Source organism: Hippoglossus stenolepis, chromosome 15, assembly GCF_022539355.2.
Source record: "Hippoglossus stenolepis isolate QCI-W04-F060 chromosome 15, HSTE1.2, whole genome shotgun sequence".
Lineage (NCBI taxonomy): Eukaryota > Metazoa > Chordata > Actinopteri > Pleuronectiformes > Pleuronectidae > Hippoglossus > Hippoglossus stenolepis.
In genome coordinates this window covers 18396124-18416990 of record NC_061497.1, presented here as the reverse complement: position 1 = coordinate 18416990, position 20867 = coordinate 18396124, and the positions used below count along the sequence as shown (strand labels likewise).

Below are 20867 nucleotides of genomic sequence, written 5' to 3'. Positions count from 1 at the left end.
TAATATAAGCATATGCAAAGTACAGATAAAAGTAGTTTTATACTGACTATATACTTACTACTTTAGAGTAAGTACACAGGTTTGGAAGTAACATGTAACTGCACAACTTCCAATCTGCCACTGGTATACGTACAGTTCATCGTGACTCTGACCTCTTGGTGTCAGAATGTATCCATCAATAATTTCAATTTCATGCTCCAGTGGTGGTCCTGCAGCGTGAGGCAACTTCTCCGCCAGGTGCTTCCAGGATAAATGTATTTCTCTAAATAAAACCGAAGGACCTACGTTTTCATGACTCTGGGCTTTTTGCAGAAACTGTTTAAACTGCAGCAAGTTAATTAATCCATTCAATCTGCAAATACTCTCACCTCCCACACACACGTACAGTGGCCCTCTGACCTTTAGGTGGCAGCCGTTATCCACTGACAAATTCAATTTCATGCTCGGACAGCAGAAAAGCAAGATGTAGCCGTGACTCCTGAAGCTTCAGTGCCCACCCCGTGTCCTCCAGGACCTGTATACCTTTATTTTAAAAGTCTTTATGAGCCACTTCTATCAAAGCATTAATTAATAACTTTCTCTGTAACTAGTAGAAGAGGAACGTTTGCTCGTGTGCCACATAAACATCTAAATAATGAGTCAAACTTATTGAAAGCTCTGCTGCTGAGGTTCATTAGTTTTCAGGGATGAGGGAAAGCTCACGTGGAGCAAAGACAATAAAATCTCGATCACAGCTGGAGCTCCGGAGGCATCTGCCAGTAACACATCACCAGTATCTGGAGGGCGGCCAATCCGACAGACGGGCACACGTGCAAACAGAAGGTCAAGACTAAAAAACTCAGAGGCAGCTGGTGAAATCAGCTGAGGAGCGGCGTCTTTACGGGGAATCCCAGAGGCTCCGCAGGGCAAGTTCCTGCTGATTACTTCAGTGACAGGGGGGGGCCGCAGGTCCAGGACCAAAACAAATGAAGACACTGAAGAGCTGCCGGAAGTAAACTGAGTATGATGGTGTCACAGGGATTGTTCTGCCTTGCTTATTGAGTCTCTGATGAAAACCAGAGATCCTCAAAGTCAATCATTTTCATCATCTATCAATCTCCTGTCTATTTTCTAGATTAATCACTTGAAGCCTATAAAACATCAGAAAACAGTGAAAAATGCCCACAACAGTCTCCTTCAGCCCAAGGTCACACCAATAATGTCTATAACCCCTCAATATTCAACTTATTAAAATGTAAAACACACTTTACATCATGATTCGGCTCCTGTGAAGAATTTATGAAATACTTTCTGTTGAATTGACCTAATTTATGTTTTGAACTTTTGATTTGTCTTTGAAACTTTGCGTTTGACTCATTTTGACACGGTGGAGTTTTGGATTTTCAGTTTGGACTCACAATCTGGACTTTGGTTTTGTTTATATTGATTTTTTAAATTTATAGCTTTGTTTGCAGATCCTGTTTTACTTTGAAGTTGCTTTCTTCACTTACTTCCTGGCTTTGTTGGGACAATCAGTGCCACAAAACAAATGACTCATGTCTTGTTGACTTACAACAGAACTTAAATGAATGTTAAACTGCTCCATGTTCAAAAGCTTATATCCCAACAAAACTATTCAAAACTATGAAAACCAAACTTCATGTTTTATTATGAAATGACTTATGATATATTTAAAGACACGTAACTTTCTCTTGGTATAAATCAGAAGTGACTGAATGAATCACACTGATCCACAGTCTGGTGCAAATAATTAATTTTTAAATTCAAATTAACTTGATACAGTAACTCCCCCCCCCCCCACTCAAATCCCTCTCAGAAAACCCCCGAGCAGATTCCTTTCCTAATGAACGACAGTAATATGAACGTTAGGATGTGACAGACAGATTTAGTCTTTCAGTGGGTGAGTCACTGATGCAGCTTCATATCTAGAGCCACAGATAAGACGGCTTACATAGACATCAAGAGAAAAGAGATACAGTTCACTAATGCAGCCTAACAATCTGAAATAATGAGCAAGTGATAACATAGTTTTCCTATTAATTAGACATCATGAAGCTACAGTGTTTGAATTTCAAATGAGGTGATATTCCTCTGATGAACTCTAATAAAAGACACTTCAGAAAACAGGGTCAAATCACGGACCAGCTTCGGTTTGTGTTTGTTTTCACACTCTCTGGCAAATTCTCTACATCTCTGCTTATCCTATGTCCTCAGAGCTGTTTGTTTGTTCGCTCATCCCTTCCTGTATTCTTAAGCCTGTGCTTCTGTATCAGCCTGGAGCCGAGAGAGGAAGATTGCAAAGTGAGGGAAAGGGACAAAGGAGGATGAAAAAGAGAGACACCAGCAGTAAATAAGTCTGCAGACGTCCCCGTGCTGCTGGCATATCAGATCCCAGGGCCCTTATTTGACCGTCCGGTGCCATTTGAGGCCATTTCCAGAGGCTGTGACCTCGATCTTATCAGATGTCTTGCTATACATAATGCAATCAAAACTGTCCAGACCGCAAACAAAAAGCTGTCGCGTGTGTATTCTGTGACAAGGCCTGCATCAATATCTGTGACACACACCGGCCGAGTTACCGGCAGCCGAGCCCGGCCTGACTCAGCTGCTGGTCATCAACGTTACAACCTCCCCCTGCATGAATTATATACACACCGTCACTGCCATGACAATGAACTCTGACCTTGGTGGAGTGAGGGATAAGACCAACACACATGCTCACACCATCAGTCACAGGTAAACAAAGTACTCAGATCTTTTATTTAATCTTAATCCTGATCTTAATAGTTTTTTACCAAAGTAAGTCAGTTTCTTTGACCAATAGAGACGCAGATTCTCAATTCTTAAAACGATTGTTCCCATAACATTTGTCCCAAAAAGTCAAACTGAGCCACAGCCCAAAAAAGGAATGGCCATCTGTGTTTTTCAGATATGTTCATAGAATTTGAATAGCTATAAGAGTAATATATTTGTATTGCTTAGTTTTGTATAGTTGTTGAAATGAAAGAAATACTGGATACCAAACCAAAAAGGAAGAGCATAGGGCCCAGACACAAAAATAGGAGGAGGAAGATTTAGTTTTTCCTTTTGTATTTCGAGTATAAAGTGTCGACAATAAAGTTGGAACGCCAAGAATAAAGTCAGAAATCTGAGAGAAACTTCAAACTAAATCAGAGAGATATTCTTTTCTCCTTGGAGAACAAAGCCGACCTGATTACCACTGTGTTTATGTGAGAAAAGAGAAATAATGTCACACGTTGATAATTTGTTAAGGCAGCTATGCGCTTGGGTGTCGTTTGATATAATCTCAGAATTTAGACTTTAACTTGAAATGTCAAGTTTACTTCCACATTTTGACTTTATTGTTTCTTTCTTCTCCAGATTGCAGCTTTTCTCAAGAAAATGAAATGAAAACAAAGTCTTCCTCTTCTCCTTTTTTCTTTTCTTGTGCCTGCATGGCACCAACACTCCAATGGAACACACAGTATATGTTGCTGTAATAGTTTGAAGTTGCTCCTTTTGGTTCGATCATGACGTCTTTGCACAGTAATGATCCCCCTGATCCCCCTCTCACCACCCTGCACTCTGAAGCCTCCCTGTAGACCCCTGTGTAGGGTCTCATGTTAACCTTTATCGAACCCCCGACAGTTACATGAGCCCCTCACTCCTCACTCCTCACCCCGAGAGCTCCGACCCCCTCAAACTCTCCGGTGTCCGCGTTTGCCTTTAAGTGGATTTGCTCCTTCAGTCCGTCTCCTCCGTCTTTCAGCCCCTCTCTCCACAGCGGAGGACATCTGATACATGATGCAGATGATGGTAATGTGGCTGGTGCTCATGTAAAAATAAAATCCCCCATCGCTCTCTCACACAGGCAAGGTTATTACCAACTATTATGGAAATGGCTGGCGGTAAATCATTGTCACTCACCACTGAATGTTAAGTACAGTGATGAATTTAAAATTTAAAACAGTTGGAAAAGACTCTTGATTTCAGATGGAGTTAAAAAAAAGAATCGTTTATTGGTATGTTTTTTTGTCTTTCACTCTGAGGCTACAAGTTCAAAGTCCAAATCTTTATTAGAAAGAGAAAGGACAAGGAGGAGGAATTTCAGAGAGGGACTTGCTAATTTTAGTACGTGTGCATGAGAGGTGTGCACGGCGCTGGACAAGGTGGGGGGGTCAGTTGGCAAACGGACCCACCGGCAATCACTCGCCTCACACAGCGTGTTCACCTTGCTGGGACAGACACTGATGACTAAGCACCTCACAGACACGGTTTTGACTGGCGTGAAAATCTTCTGCTTTTGCCTATTTTCAGCTCTTCAGACAGAAATGTAGGTTTGATCATTGATAGATCGATGGGTTAACTTACCCTTTGTGCAGATATTCACCTCCTACAAGCAGCTTATGTCTTCATCTGGGTTTCTTAGTTTGTTTGTCTGATATCTAGCAGAATTAAGCAAAGATACTGGACAGATTATCACAGTAAAGTTTGGTTCTGCACTGTCACACTGCCACACTTTCATCCGGCCCACAGACCGTGTGGAATGTCTGTTTGCCAGATCTGGGCCAAATGTCATAGCAATGCCGCATGTCAACCAAATAGGGCCTGAATTTGTTTTGTGCTATTTGGGCCACATCTACCATTTACCACATGGGCCACTTTAGGTTCACATCCAGATTACACTTTGCCTAAAGCACCACATGTTTGCCAGAAAAGACCCACATTTGTTTTGGGGTGTTTGGGCCACTTAAGGCTCATATCACAAGAAGACCAGAAGTGCTGCATCATTGTCTGAAGTGGCCCACATCCGTATGTTATCTGGGTGTGACTCCGGATCAGGGGGGCGGATACAGGACAGTTTTTTTTTACTGTCTTTGAACATCATGAGGGCATTTTTCAACCTTTTCTTGAATTGCGCCGAGAATAATTCATGGATCTTGATGAAAATGAATTCAGGCGCGTTGAGATTCAAATAAAAATCGAGATCTAGTGGATTTAAATGTGGTTTCACACTGTTGTGCCACTACTGTTCTATTTCATGATGGATTCGAGTGATTCTGGCGAACCTGTGACTTCGTGACATCCTGAATGTTCGACACTTGTTGTGTCTTTGTTTTTGAGTTCAGGAAGTTAAGTTGATTCTTGTAATTTAAATCTTTATTACATCTTATTTACACGAGTGAGGTTTTTACTGTATAATCATTAAATCCTGGCTTCATTGTCAACACATTATTTTCCACAGTGAGTGATGTTATTAGCAAACTCCACAGAGGAATGATTTCTTCTCCCATCTCACGACTAGAGCGCCTGCTTTCCTCTTATGATGTTCCCAGATATGAAAGCTGAATATTGCTGACATCATTCATCCCACTCCGGGGAACAATAACATCGTTGACATCCCTCGAACCTCAATATAAAAAATATTGAGGAGAAAGTCGCCCTTGGGGAAATTTATTTATTTACTTAGGAAATCTTCTGTGGTGTAAGCAGTTCTCTCCGCTCTATGCAGAGCTAAATAAGTTAACGGAAGAATAAAAGGCCTTCAACTCTTTTTTTTCATTACTTCCATAAAATCATACTCATTGGCAATCAAGTATTTTCCTGTCGTTTGTGTGTGTTTGATGCAGCAGCAGTGGAGCAGAGCTGGACTTTGGGGGTTGGGGTTGTAAAACAGGCTCAACGCTGTGGAGCTGTCCTGTGGACCAGCCATTGGGGTAAAAGCTAAGAATAGATCCCTCTCCCTCTCCTCTCCAGATAAAAATAATTACCTCCCCTGTTTAATTTGCTCCACCATAATAAATGTAAGATAATCTCCTCGTCCTCCTCCTCGCCCATCTATCCACACCCCCTTCTCCCTGCAAATGTTCCGCTCTGCTCTCGGCCGTAATGGCACGAGTATTTTCAGCCCTGTGGATGGATGATGAAGACATTCACCCTTATGGTTGTCCATGCTTCTCATTCATCAGCTGCCCCTCCCTGTAATGTAATGTGATCCTTTATTGAAAGGGGGAAATTTCATTTCAACTTTCTCCATTGCAAAAAGAAAAGTGTCGGATCAGCTGCAGAACAGTTTAGGGTTTGGAGTCGTGTTCAAGGACAACGTGTAGGGATGCTGCTCGCTGGTCCTCCTGTTAATGACTAGTCTCCCTAGACTGGATTGAAATGCTGTTTCTCTCTGATGCCTTGTGTAAACATATAAGTAAACAGCACATATAAGTACGCAACATATTAAGTACTTTAAACATAGTACAAATGTATGCATCTTTGTTGAACCTGCAAATAAGATACATGACAAAAGGCCTCAAGCAGAGTGGATCACAAACCAAAACCCACTAACCAGAGGGTCGGTGGTTCAAATGTGTGAAAGTGTGTGAGTGTGATGGAGAAAGTGCTGTACATAGATGCACTGTATGAATCTGTGTATAAAAACTGTACTGTAAAGTTCTTTAAGTAATCGTGACGACTAGAAAAGAAACATATAAACAAAGACCATTTACCATCACCACATTTTATAAACTTATCATATATTTTTTACTTAAACTGCAAAGAAACTACAACTGTCATGTAAATGTAGCGCAGTAATCTCACAAGTGAAAGTACATTATTCTGCAGTGTGGATGTATTAAGTAGAGGACAGTGAAAATACTTGAGTACAGTACTTGGGTAAATGTACTTAGTAAATTTCCTGACTACCCTCTGTCATCACTCACAGTTCTGCCCATCGCACGTCTCTCAGCAGCTACAAATACATGAATTATTGAATAAATGAGAGTCGAGAGCACCACACTCTGGTCACTCGTCCGTCTTCGCACTGTCCTCGGCTGCAGAGCATATCAGCAGGCGTGAAGCGCCACCCTGACTGTGAGCAGAGGTGTGTATAGCTGCTGATGGATGAAGGGCACCGCTAACGCTGATGGTCTGACCCTGCCACACATAAATATTGTCTCTCAGTGTGCCCCCACAGGACAAGCTGCCAGGGCCGAAGTTTACTGAGAGATGTGGAGGAAGTGAATCAGTCAGTATCTGGATGCATGTACAAAATGAGTTCTAATCCTTTATTTGTCATTTTATTAACTATATACAATTGTTTTTGGAGAGGCCAGTGTTGGTATTTAATAATGATGAAGTATTATATATATTTAATTATCTGATGACAAACTCTGGAAACTTAAACTCTTGACTTTAACCAAACCCAAATTATGTTTTATTTCTGTATTACTTTATTCCCCGATTTGATGAAATGTGTTAATCCTGTTTGCTTACAAAGCACTTTGAAACTATGCTTTGAAAAGTGCTATACAAATAAAGTTAGAATAATAATATGAATAATAATCTTTATTAACTATTATTTGTATTATTAATTTTGTAGTTCGACAGTTAAAAATCAGCATTGTGTTATTGTATTTTAATAAAACAGGATATATGTATGATCGTGTTACTGGGACAGAAGACAAAAAACATGCTATGCAGTATCTATAGTGTGATTATTTATCATTAACACATTAATGAAAAGTAAATCCCATTTTCCAAAAACACTTTATCCTTAGAGTTGCACTGTAACCAGATCACCCAGCACCGGGACTCATTAACCCTTTCTAACCGGACTGGCGGCCGCCCATGTGTCTTGTGCCCTGACTCGGGCAGTTGGTTCACTTTCCAAGGTGTCACTGACACACTGCACAGCAGGAGCGTCTTAACCGCCATGGGGGGGCCCTGCTCCGTCAGTCAGCGGCCGCCAGAAGGACAAACAGAGGTCACCTGCACATCAGATATCAACCGTTTTGTAATTCAATCTAAATAGAGACATTGCAAGCCAAGTATCCATAACATTTCTCTGTTACGCGATCGGTAGAACATTAGTGTTCGATATGGACCAGGAAGAGACGTGAAACCAATCCAGCTGGAAACTGGAGGAGTCAATACTAACTGCGTAAAAGCATAAGGACGTCTGACGGTTAAAAAAGATACAGGAAGTCATGGATATCTGTTTATGTGTTTGTCACCTCTGATCACATCCAATGTGTTCACTGTCCTCAAATCCTAAGAGTGTATTTGTGACTGTAAAATACATGAATCTTCAAACAGTGAGTAAATAACTATTAAAGGAAATACAAAACTGATTTTGATTTTTGCAGCGTCATAATTATCCTGAAAGATGCTTGTGGGACTGTTTGTTATTCAATCTAAAAGTCTTCTTAGCAGAATAAGAAATAATGCATGTTAATTGTTATACATTTTAATATGTTACTTGTATAAAGTAAAGTTAAATCTGTAAAGAGACTCATATCTATTTAGTGACTTTAAGTCTGTAAATAGCTGTTGTTTTCCACATCATGTTACTTTCAGACTCTCAAATCATCTTCTAAAAAGAGTTTTAAAAAGGACGATGGATCACCACTGAGTGAATGTGACACATCACATAAAAACTACATACTCCACGGTCCAGACTGTAATTTGAAAAGTGATGAATTCCTGCTCTGGCGTCACTTTAAAGTCTAAAAACATTCTTCACCTGCAACCTTGACATGGAATATTAACTTTTCATTATATGAAGGATATTTGGTGGGCAGGTAAGATGGTTAATTTAATATTATATTAAATCTATTAATATATTGTTTAAATAACTTATTTTTATATTACGTAACTAATCAATACAGGAAGAGAATAAGAGAAGAACCAAGAGAAAGTCCTGATCTTATAAAGCCTGTTTAGTTTGTTTTTAATATTATCTTTCATCTTGTTTACATGTGCATGTACTTCTACTTACTTGTTGTGTATTTCCCGTTTTTAAAGATCCCATATTAATGTGTTATGTCCGTTTTATCCCCCGTCTCTTAATCGGTATCATTTACTGCTGTTGTTTTTTTTAGTACCCTTCTTTGATTTGCATTTCATTTTACTGCACACTGATAAAAAGCTATTAAAGTTAAATTATTATAATTGCCTCATAAATTATCCTACATGTGACCTTTTATTGGTCTTTGAAAACCCCAGAATCCAAGGAAGACAATAGATTCCACTCTCATGTGCATCTGCAGGTGTTTTATCTTGTGTTGTGCTCTGAAAAGGACTCAGTGATTCCCCTGCTCGCTCTTCAGTTTTCCACTCAGGACACACACACAGAGTGATCAGCAGCCACAGCTAACTCGTCTGACTGAGTGACTTGGCTTTGTTTGGCCGCTTGTGTCTGTCTGGCTGTGGCTCACTCAATTACAAGTCTAAATAACTAATTAATGGTCCCGGGACAGGTGACACCGGCTCCTCAAGATCCATTTACACCCTGATCCCCGCAAGGCTCCGACTGGACTCGGCTGCACATCTTCGCCTCTCCTCCACCTCCATCCTCTCCTCTCCAGCCTCATCTCTTATTCATCCAGTGGCAGAGTACTGTTTAAGGAGCAGGTCTGCGGACAGACAGATCGGCAGATTGAGAGACAGGTGGACCAGACGCATGCGGGTGCAACCTGCATCCTGGATGGGGGGGGGATAGAAGAGAGGGAGGCGAACGTTGTGTTATTATCTTCACTGGCTTTTTGAAATAGTTAGTCTGGATGGAAGATTAATGAAGCCTGATCTCCATCTGCATATGAGCACAGCACTCCCACACTCCTCTCTGAGGTCAGGTAGATAGTACTAGAGCCCATGTGTGTGTGTGTGTGTGTGTGTGTGTGTGTGTGTGTGTGTGTGTGTGTGTGTGTGTGTGTGTGTGTAAACCACATTATTCACAGTTGCTGCAGAGTCCTTCAACGTCTCACCCCAATTGTTTTTTCGTAAGTAATGGAGACTATCACACGTACACACACAGGGCAAGGAGAAGGATAATGGAAGTTTTTAGATAGAATTACAGTTACCCATGAGCACCCTGGTGTAGCACAGTGTGTCCCCCTAGGCCCCATCACCGGGGGAAACAGCAGATTGACTGTGTCTGTGTGTGTCTGTCTGTCTGTATCCTCTACGGAGATGTACTCAGCGTCTTATTTCATTTTACAACTTCAAGTCCTTGAGTCTCTGGAAAGAAATTTCCACTTTTATTAAAGTTATTACTCGACTTTACCTCCTTTTCATGCAAAATTTAAATGAATATTGCTAATCTGTCAAAGGGAAGAAGGGCAGGAACCACTAGAGCTGTAATATTGGAAACTGTGGGAAGCAAAATGCTGTTTGGTATCATAGTCAGAGAAAGATAAACTTATTTAAAGGTCATGACTTGAGAATGGGATTCTGAACGCAACTATGGGAGAAGTTGGAAAAGGGAAATTTGAGTTTTATGTTTTTAATTCAGTGCAAATAACACAACACCTTTAATATTATTCTATAAGATGAACTTCTCTGCCATCAAACCGCACATTCTAAGCACTATTATCCCAGAAATGAAATCTGTGCACAAACCTTCTAAGCTGCAGTGTTTTCTTTTGTGTTGCATCTTCACACAGCAGTTCCTCTCTGAGTGAGGCTCTAGCTGACATATCATCAAAGTGCAGGTAATGATTCTGATTTGTTCTGAGACGCTGCGTTGAGTCGCGTTGGGAGATCTGAGCTCACGCTTCCTGCACTGACTGCTTTGTGAATTGTGATACCTTCAAGCATTGAAGTCTGTTTCTGCAGTCTTCACATGGTCTGCACTGCTTGTGTCCTCTACCTGAGCGGATTGGTTCATAACGAATTATGAGCAAGTGTCAGTTATGTGTCAGCTGGAGGGAGGATGAAGTAAAGAGCAGGTTGGCTGTTAAAACTCTTCTCTTATTGTTAGACATAATGCTGCCGGTTTTATGCCATTCTATTTGTTGATGTGAGAGCTGCTCAGCTAATTAGATACAATTCAAGTAGTTCTTTATTGACCCATTTCTTATCCTATACCAGGTTTCAGTTTCATGGATATTTGTTTGGTAGATTTTGGATAATCTAAATTGCATTCATGGCTATCAGTCCCCTGAACATCAAGTTCCATGAGTTATTCTCTGAGAAATCCATGAAAATGTTGAAATGATCTCACAATGTATCCTGCATCTTGCCCCCTGATCCAGAGCCAGTTGTTCCCTGACCTCAACCCCATCCTCCCACCGAGTTTCATGATAATCTGTGCTGCACTTTTTGCGTAATCCTGCTAACTAACAGACAAACAAACAAACGCAGCAGCAAACAGAACCTCCTTGGTGGAGGTGATGAAGAACCAGATGTTCAGTTAACACCTGGTCTCATGGGCCCTTATCCACTGTGAAAAGACGGCAAAAACAATCCTAATCAATGACAAACAACACAATAAGGATGAATGATGAAACCAAAATGTGAGAGTGGAAACTTAGTTTGCAGCAGACAAATAAACACAAAGTGTAATCATACGTACATAACGCACAGTTCACGTATACACACAGAAAACAGTACTCCACTGCAAATTGAACACGTGCACCAGAGCTGTCAGAAATAACAACACACCCGAGGTGTTACTGGCAACTGGTCGCACTCCCCCAAGTTTGGACACACACACTGTTATCTGGAGATAGGGGTGGGCAGCCGTGGGTAAATCAATTACGAGGTTCAGTGTCAAGTTGAAGGGCACGAGGAGGGCACCATAACAATATCCCAGCAACAGCCTGTGAATAGCAGCCGCCGCCACTAAATCAGCCCTCTGTGTATTCCTGATAGAGCGGACACCCATAGAGCGGGCGCTGGGGTCCAGAGAGGGGGACAAGCAGGACCGAGCAGATGTCCTTGTTTGTTTGGTGGGAGAAATACTGTCCCGTATGCTGTAACAGGCACAACAAGCTGACATTATTACGGCCCGTTGTGCTTATCAGGAGAACCAGAAGTAAGCCCGCTCTCCATCATCCTCTATCTCGCTCCGTCTCGTTGTCTCTCTGTCTCAGTTTCACCGTCTCTCCCTCTGTATTTATATCTCTTCTGGTTCTGTCCCTCTCTTCCAGATAGAGTTCTGCAAAAAATAACCTTCTATCATTCGCATTGACCTTTTCAAATAAGTTTCCTGTTTCAGGGGGGGAAATAAAATTCTTATTTGTTTTAGTTTTTTTGCTGAAAGTTAGATGAGAAGATCTATACCTCTTTCACATCCACACACATCACATTCCTATTTCATTATTGTCTAAAAAATGCATTATTGAGTAAATGTGGATATTCTGTTTATTCTGTAGACCACAATACCAAAAGTATGAAGAAACTTTGGTCTGGGGCTGTTTTTCATGGTTCTTTTCATATTCTGGTCAAAATACCTCCAACTTTGTGACAATAATTAACAATAATTTACTCTACTTAACACACTGATAAACTTCACCATTTATTTATACTTGTTTTATTGTTTATAAAATGCAGCTAATTCAATTAAATAACTTCCAAACCATTTGATTTGAACCTGACTTGTTGAAAGGTGAATGTGGTCTGGTCGGCCTGAAACTTATTTTTGTGTCCAATGTCCTGTTAAAAATAGAAACCACATTAAACCCACTGATAACGATTATTACTGTTAGGTCAAATTTGGCTTTTCTTTACTATCCTGTGTTATCCATTGTTCTGAATCTCTCTTTCTTTGTCTTAAACAGACTCCGTTCCTCTTCACTTCTCTATTTGTTTTCCTTTCTTCCCTCGTTTAGTTTTTTTACAGACAAACTGTGCCGCGCTTTCATTCGGAGCTGTCCATGGTGCTGAAGCTGACATTTTCACTGTCCACTCTTTAGATATTGTCTCCTTCTTCACTTCAGGTTGTGTTTTCTTTCCTTCCTTCCCTCCTCCTTTCCATCTTTCCTAAACTAAGTCCTGCACTGAACTGCCGAATCTCTAACATTAACTGACTAGCATCTAGAAAATCTAAAAATACTTTATTATACTCTACATTCTTTGACCTTATTTGTGTTTTCGCCACTAATTACTTTATTGAGCACAGAATTATATTGGTAGGTGGAAGAATAGTCCAAATACTACTGAACTTTAGCAGTGTATTTTTGGTATGACATCCTCATACAGCCAAGTCATTTCATAATTAGAGTAATTCACTGCGCCCTCATTAGCCTACTTCCTGACTTAGATACAGAACTCCATTGTTTCATCCAGGTGAGCTGTGAGCAGAGACAAAAGGACAGATTAGTCCCATGTGACTTTCCAGCTTCACAACCCGATGCAAATCTCCCAGTTGAAAGCGTATATATATATCCAAGCCTATTGATTTGTTTGCCAAGTCTATACTGCCGACGTCGCGAGCGTGAGCAAGACCCCGAAAGCAAATTTGGTGTCTTCGGAAAAAAAGGGATCAATTGGAAAGAAGTGTCCCCATTAAACAGGCTCTAGTGCCTGCATGTAATTACAGCAGCTGATTTGCAGCAAAGACGATGCTGTAAATTAACGCTGAGATAATGGAAACATGATGGAAAGAAAACAGCCGACTCCTTTGGTTGTTAAATTATCCTCTAGCACTCTGGTCATGATGTTTGCGGTCGTTTGAGTTCAAAATGCGGGAAACCGGCCTAAAAATAACATTCAACACAACAGTGAACACTTTTGAAAACTATCTTCTGAAAACAAACAATGTAAATAACATGGAGTAAGCAAATCAAAGACTTAGCCAGGCCATTTGATGAGATATGGCAGAGTATACAGAAAACAAATATCGTACGGGAACAAAATGCAAAACAAAATCGCCTCTAGTCTTTATTTGAAGATACTCCCTCGGAAAAAACCTAATTCACTTATGCATCTAATTATTCATCTCTCCTTTTGTTCTTCTTGTTTCATGTTGGTCAAATAATTATATTCATTTATTCATGTAACCTACATTTCTTACTTCAGATGTATAATGATGATGGTGATTATTATTGTTGTTGTTGTTAGAATTTGTAATTATATAGGAAAATGTATACTGTAAGGGGTTGGACTCAAAGAAATACAGAGTAGAAAAAGTATATATTAATAATAATATTAATAATAATGATAGTAAAACAACGAACAATATATTAAAGATACATTTATAGTATTTGTGTTGCAGCCTCTCTCTCTCTCTCTCCCCTCTCCCTCTCTCTCCCCCTCTCCCTCTCTCTCTGTGACAGGCGTCAAAATTACCACCAAGGGAGCGCGGATCAGCAGCTCTCTCCACGCAGCCACACCGCGGCTGCTGTCCGCGTTTCCGATGCGTAATAACCCTCAAGAAGACGCGTCTTTTCTCCAGAAGCAGGCAGAGGAGACATGACACCGGACACAGCGTCTCTGTGTCCCGGTGGCTCAAAGTAACCGGTGCCGCCGGTTTGAATCGACTTCACCTGAGGGGATTGTGTTTGCTCGCCAGACTCGTCGGTAGCTTTCTGCTCTGGGACGAAACCGAGGAGGAAGATGTGGATATTTCACGGTGCCAACAGTTCAGTGCGTCTTTCCTCCACTTGGACCCAGTGGTGCTTGCGTTACGCTGCGGTGTTGTGTTTGTTGTGTTCGCCCGTCAGGACGGATGACGCGTGTCCTTCCTCCTGCGTCTGTGCCAGAGACTCGGGGACGGTGACCTGCCGTGACGGGGAGGACACGGAGGTACCGTGGGACATACCGGAGTGGACGTCCACCCTGATCCTCCGGGGGAGGAACATCTCAACTTTACAGCGCGGTGCGTTCATGAGCAACGGCTCGGAGTTGGACATGACGACTCTCTCCCTGTCCTATAACGGGATACAGGCTATTGAGCCTTACGCCTTCCTGGGGCTCCCCCGGTTGCATTTGCTGGACCTGAGCCACAACCAGCTGGAGCTGATCTCATCCAGAGCTTTCCATGGATTACCTGATCTGCGCTCTCTTTACCTGAATAACTCTGTTTTACCTTCAGCCGCAGCGCAGCTCTCTGACGCGCTTGACACACAAACTTTGCAAAACCTGCACAGACTGGAGCTGGCGGGGAACAGACTGAGGTCTATACCAATGCTGAGGTTGGACATCTACAACCTGCACGCCTTGGTGCTGGTGAATAACTCCATAGAGAGCATCGGCTGGGAAAACGTGACCAACATGTACCAGCAAACGCGCCTACGTGTCTACTTGGCATTGAACCCGTTCCGGTGCAACTGTGGACTGGAGGCGTTTTACTACTGGCTGAAGAACTCGTCCCAGTGTGCGGATTCAGGGCATCTCCTGTGCAGCGAGCCGGAGGCCAAGAGGGGGGTCCCCGTGGAGATGCTCCGGGAAGACGACATGGATTGTATGAACGAGAACCTCGAGGCGGTCTCCTACGTGTTCCTCGGGTTAGTGCTGGCTCTGATTGGGGTGGTGTTTCTCATGGTGCTCTATCTCAACCGTGGGGGCATCAAACGGTGGCTCAACAACATCAGAGACGCGTGCAGGGACCAGATGGAGGTCTACCATTACCGCTATGAGCAGGACTCAGACCCCAGACTGGCCAACGTAGCTGTTTAACACAATGAACCCGATGAAACATGAGTGAGGAGACGTGGAGTGTTTCAGGAGGGATGTCCAGCTGGGAAAAGTACTTCATACACAAAATACTGAGGTCATTCCCTGGCTGTGTCCTGTCACAAGCAAAAATCGATCGTTTTTAAAACCATTTTCATCATTCTCAGCAGCTGGAACATTAACTGTAAGTGGTGTCCCTCTCACTGTGGGATATTCACAGAGCCAAAGACAGTGAAATGACTATAAAGCTGTTTTCAGATATAAACTTCGCAGAATCGGTTCCTTGAGACTTTCTCTGGAGTTTGTCTTTCACACATGAACAACGCAGCAGGAGATTCTCCACTCAATTGTTTCGGTGAAGGGGGGTGCAGCAGGCAGAAGCAGGACGTAAAGTAGGCTATTCATTTCGGGTTTTTTTACAGCACACTGACACAGGCATTGGTTCCTATCACCTGAAGCTCTCTTCACATCTTCGTCGGAGTCTTCTACATGTATGGCAGCACTTTTCATCCTGGGGTATTTGTATTCTTTTTGTTTTTTATCATTTCTGCATCTGTCATGTGTTAGAAATTTCCTCAACACGCCCTCTCGCTCTCTGCGAATCCTTAGGAGAATCTCCTGCTGTGGTCCCACGTGGACTCATCTGGACATTCTCTGGAGTTCTTACTAGGGGACTGGCTGGATACACTCCAGACAAAGTCCAGATCATCTCACTTGGACATTTGCCTTCTCATATATCCGCCCCTCCGGAATGTGTCCGGAGATTCTGCGGAGTTCAGTGAATGTCTGAAAGCAGCTTTGAGACCATGAAGTGTTCAACTTGCACAACTTCTAAGCAGTAGCCTATTGTACATATTGTATATAAGCATCCTCTCAAGAGAGCTACGCTTTTCACTCATCACGTTAACTCACGCAGTCTACAGCAGCTAATCAGACTAACTTAGGCCTATTTATCTTATTTATCAAGGGACAGCTATACAGTAATGGTACATTGAATTTCTGATGCTGGAATGAAACGATGAATCAGTGCAGCCCTTATAAACTGTGTAATAGTCTCTATTCAGGACACCCTGCAGGGAGAACAAGGCATTTCTGCGGATGATCTACTGGTGGAGTGAGGCTGACATGTTTCGTCGGAGTGCCATGTTCGTGCAAGCAGGTGACGCCGGAGCAAGCTGTCATGTTTCATCATCGACCCCATGGGATAGGTTACCAACCCTGTCTTCGTGAGCAGTGGTCGATCTCTGGAAATAGCCCACGTGTGTGTATCATTTGACATGAGGTCAGTTTATCAGTGAAGGGGCTAAAGAGGAAGAGACAAAGTCTAACCATGCATGTGATTGTTGTAGACATAGGAAACCAACCAAAACGTGAATAAAAAGGTCAAATACAAAATGGTGAGTTAGCAGTGTTCTTTATGTCAGTGCTATTTACCGTCACTGTCAGGGAATGTTGACTTCACGCAGCACCGTGCCAGGCGTTAAACACAGGAAGTGGTTCCCTATTGTGTTTTGTAAAAGGAAATAAAGTTGTACATTTGGTAGAAGAAGGTGTGAGAGTGTGTCTGTGCGTGTGTGTGTGTCTGTGCGTGTGTGTGTGAGCTCTCCGTGACTCATAGTCTGGACTATTGTAAGATCGTGACCAGCTCTGCGCTAATGAAATAAAGTAAAAGACAATTTCTCATCTGCCTGAGTTTTTGTTGGGAAGAGGGAAATATGGTTTTAATCTAATCAGGCTTGTGTTTAATAAACCGCTGAAAATTATGATCGAGCTCTGGAGTCAGTGTCTCTCTTCGGCCCAGAGCTCATCACTCCAGCCTGTCTCTGACTGTACGTCCTCCATCTTTCCTCTGTGTTCAACCGTCGGCGTTTTCTGTCTTTTTAGGATTCTGGGAAATAAATAAAGAAGCAGAAACACAATGTTCAGCTGCTGATCAAAAAAGAGTGAATTTGCCTTTCAAAGCAGTCAGGCTTCCACTCTTCGTTCTCCCGTGCACTGTACTTGGTATTCCTCCACGTCTTTGTTCCGCTTTTTATTTTGCCGTGTTCTCCCACGACGTTTGTCAAAGACTTCCTCTCTGACCTACACTCTCCCCCTCTGTCAGTTCCCCTCTCTCGCTCCCCTTCATCCAGGTAAATGACTTTATCCAGCTGAGTGACTTTGTAAGGAAGCGGGGACGGGGGGTTTAAGCTGAGCCCAGCAAAAGGGAAGAGCAGCGAAAAGGAAGATAAAGAAAAGGGGGAGTAGAGAAAAGAGTTCATTAGAGTCCTTTAGTCCGGGAACCCGGTGTCCTTCCCTCGTTCAATATGATGACTCATCCTCTTGCTCTATATATGAACATTTGGCCAAATCCCAACTTCCAACTATGGGGGGGTTCAAACGTGAAAATATTATCTTTATTGTAGAACAGCTGCTGCTGTCGAAGAATTCAATCACATCAGAGCATCTGCAACTCAGATCACTTTTTAAATTGTCTCCTCCCGAGGGACACTTTCAGCATGAGGTGCTGTTTAAGGTCTCACAGCCCATCAACCTCTGATTGAATAGCATTGTCACTAAGGTTGTAGGGCTGCGTGAAACCGCTCCGGGTGCAGTCACACATAAACAACAGTAAGTAAATGTTGACGGTCTTCCCAGGGGGAACCGGTGTCTTGGGCAGCTGAATATAAGAAGTTCATGATGTGACGTATGAGGATGAGTTTGGTAGTTTGTGCAGATTACGGGTTATTGATCGCTGGACGTGCGTCTCCTGCTGCCTGGAGATAAGAGAAAAGGTTTGGCAGAGAGAGGAGAGGGAGGACTGCAGCTGTGCAGAAGGAAGCTGAAAGTTTGATGCTTGAATTAAACTTTAACTGTGACGCCAGCGGCATAAGAAAAGTTAAAAAATGATGCATTTTGCTTCTGGTATCATTGTCCTACACAAAACCAGCGAGCAAAACTTTTTAGTGCAACTCTCTTTCACCTTAAAACATAAATCGTGAGCACACTGCCACAGCAATTAGAAATTTATTGCAGGTCTGATTCATTGTTAACAAAAATGGTTTTGGACAGACGGAGGGAGCAGCTGTTAATTTGAATAAAAAGGGACAATGGAGGACACTTCACAAGGACTGAATCATTTGGCTTACCTTTTTACGTCTCCTCTGGGTCACGGAACGAACCGTAGCTCTGTACGTCACACGAGCAGCCGGATACAGACTGAAAGGACAAAGTGTACAGGACTCTGAAAATGAAATGTACCTTCCATTGATCCCAACCCGATCAAACATTTTACAGATGGTTTATTATAGTGATGCTGGAAATCAAACTTTAGTACTTTTTGGACATTGGGACGTTTTTCAAACACTGCACTTTGTTTTCTTCGATCCAATGTTGACATAAATATTGATTTAAGATTAAAAAATCTATTATATCAGCCAACGGTATTTCTTATATGAACACATAACACGATAAAAAATTCTTTGTTATGATCTATTTTGAAAATTGATTTGTTTATTACCTCAGCCAAGGAAGTTATGTTTGGGGGGATGGCAGATCTGGACAAAAAAGCAGATCCAGATTCTTGGTATTTATTACTTTGCATCTTAATGTAGGTAAAGTTCATGTACAGATGATTTACGTTAAAGTAAAAAAGACCAATCTTCAAAAATTCATATTTTGTTAAATCATCAAAAAAATATTGCTTTGTTTGAACTCTTAAACTCTGATAATTTCTTGCCGCTCCTGAAAATGTTGAAACACTATGTACACTCGTATATCATCACTTTCTATTCTGGAATAGGACAGAGGAAATAATGAAAGATCAGAATGCATCCTGGGTAAATACGCTCCTGGAGTGTTCACCATTGTTCACTGCCTCCCTCAGCTCGTGAAAGGTCGATCACACAGGCGTCCACTCGAGATGTGACCTGAGGTTTCCGCGGAACGGCTCGTCATTTACAGTAAGACGTGACAGGGATTCCCACAAGAGGAGGAGCTGGAGGAAATGTCCTAGTGGACGTGGCTGAAACACACACACACACACACAGTACGACAACCACCATGTTTACTTTAAATTAAACAACAGTTTTCATCCCTTTCCACTGTTTAGACTGGGGGGGTCCTACTGAGTCCGAGCAGGTTCTAATGAGATTAATTAAGCTTGAATTTGAAAAGTAAAAGCTTTGTTTGTTACAGAAAAGCTCATTAACCAGTAATTCACTGGTAATGTCATTACACATGGAGCTCATTACAAAGACTCCCAGGAGTTAAAAAGGCACAAGTGAGTCTTTTGTCTGAGGTCACTGTGTCCTGTTTGATGATAAACACACCCTCAGGGAATCCTGTGCATTTGTTCTATCATAACATTATTATCGTGACTTCTTCTATACATCTAAAGCTTCCACACAGGAAGATAAATCTGTATGTAGGAGTAAAGGAGTATTTCTCCAGTCAATATTCTGTTTTCTGTCGACCCCGCAGTGTGATTACAAACCATGGGAACCAATGTGCTTCAGTCTGACACTGTGAACGTTTGTTTGGCCTCTGAGCTCAAAGGCCATGAGGGGTTTGATCAGGAGCATGGGCCAGTGCCACGAGTCGATCAACCTCTGAACATGAGGGTGGATTTCTATCTTAACAAGCAGTACGGGATTCTCAGATCTATACACTAATTAACCACTGACCTGCCCGTCAATTACCAAAAAGAAATAGTCATTGTTGTTCAGTATGAGAAAAATGTAGAGTGAACTTCTGACCTCAATCTCACAGAGGACAAACATGAATTTGTCACATGTTGATTTCTTTCACGTTCTTTCCAACGAGAGCACAGACGCACATCACAAAGAATCGCAAACATCCTGAACAGGTTAACTGTGTAATTGTAAAGTTGGCCCAGATGCACAGGATCAGGCACCATAACAATTATCAGTGTCTCTCAGACGTCAAATATCCTACAGATAGCGACCCCTAAAACGAGGGAAATCCACCTCAAGTCATCACCTGCTGCAACTGTTTATGTGATTGTTATTCATGACTGAAAAGCTACAATGATTATTTTATCTGTAAAAATAAATGAAGATATATTTGGCTGTGCTGCGATCCCTACATTTGGAACCAATACAGTAAAACCCTATTCAGGATAACTGTGCTTCTCTGAGCATCACAGACAGATTTTCTGATGACCTTACTGGTAATGTCATTTCATAAAAGCCTCGTCCACAGCAGTTTTACAGGTTGTTTCCCATGGTACTGGACATCCGCTGCTGAGAGGCTCTTAATTAAGCTTTTACTGGCTGGACCGTCCTGTCAAGGACGAGAGGGAAGCAGGAGTGGAAATCACTCCATCAATAACTGAATGAATAATTAGATGACTATTAGCTGTGCTTTCATTGTGCCAAGCTCATTTTAGCAACAGAAAAACTCACACTTTTTGTGGCTCTGTTTGAAACCTGCATGATATGAATGATGATGTTGAAATCAGAATAAAAACACTTAAA

At 42.0% G+C, this 20867-nt stretch overlaps 2 protein-coding genes across 2 annotated transcripts in view; both read left to right on the top strand.

Moving 5' to 3' along the window:
• Positions 1-13630: 13630 nt before the first annotated feature.
• LOC118121687 (olfactory receptor 2A12-like) overlaps positions 13631-20867 on the top strand; it is an 8685-nt gene continuing 1448 nt past the window's right edge. The window contains exon 1 of the mRNA XM_035177738.2: positions 13631-13653. Coding sequence (XP_035033629.2) covers positions 13631-13653 — 23 coding nt within the window. The remainder of the gene's footprint in view (positions 13654-20867) is intronic.
• On the top strand, positions 14083-17120 carry waif2 (Wnt-activated inhibitory factor 2). Its single transcript, XM_047343341.1, has one exon. It carries the CDS (start codon positions 14332-14334, stop codon positions 15391-15393), a length of 1062 nt encoding a protein of 353 aa, XP_047199297.1. The 5' UTR covers positions 14083-14331; the 3' UTR covers positions 15394-17120.

Coding starts and splice junctions, on each gene's coding strand:
- waif2 (XM_047343341.1), top strand. CDS start 14,332: ATGTGGATATTTCACGGTGCCAACAGTTCAGTGCGTCTTTCCTCCACT.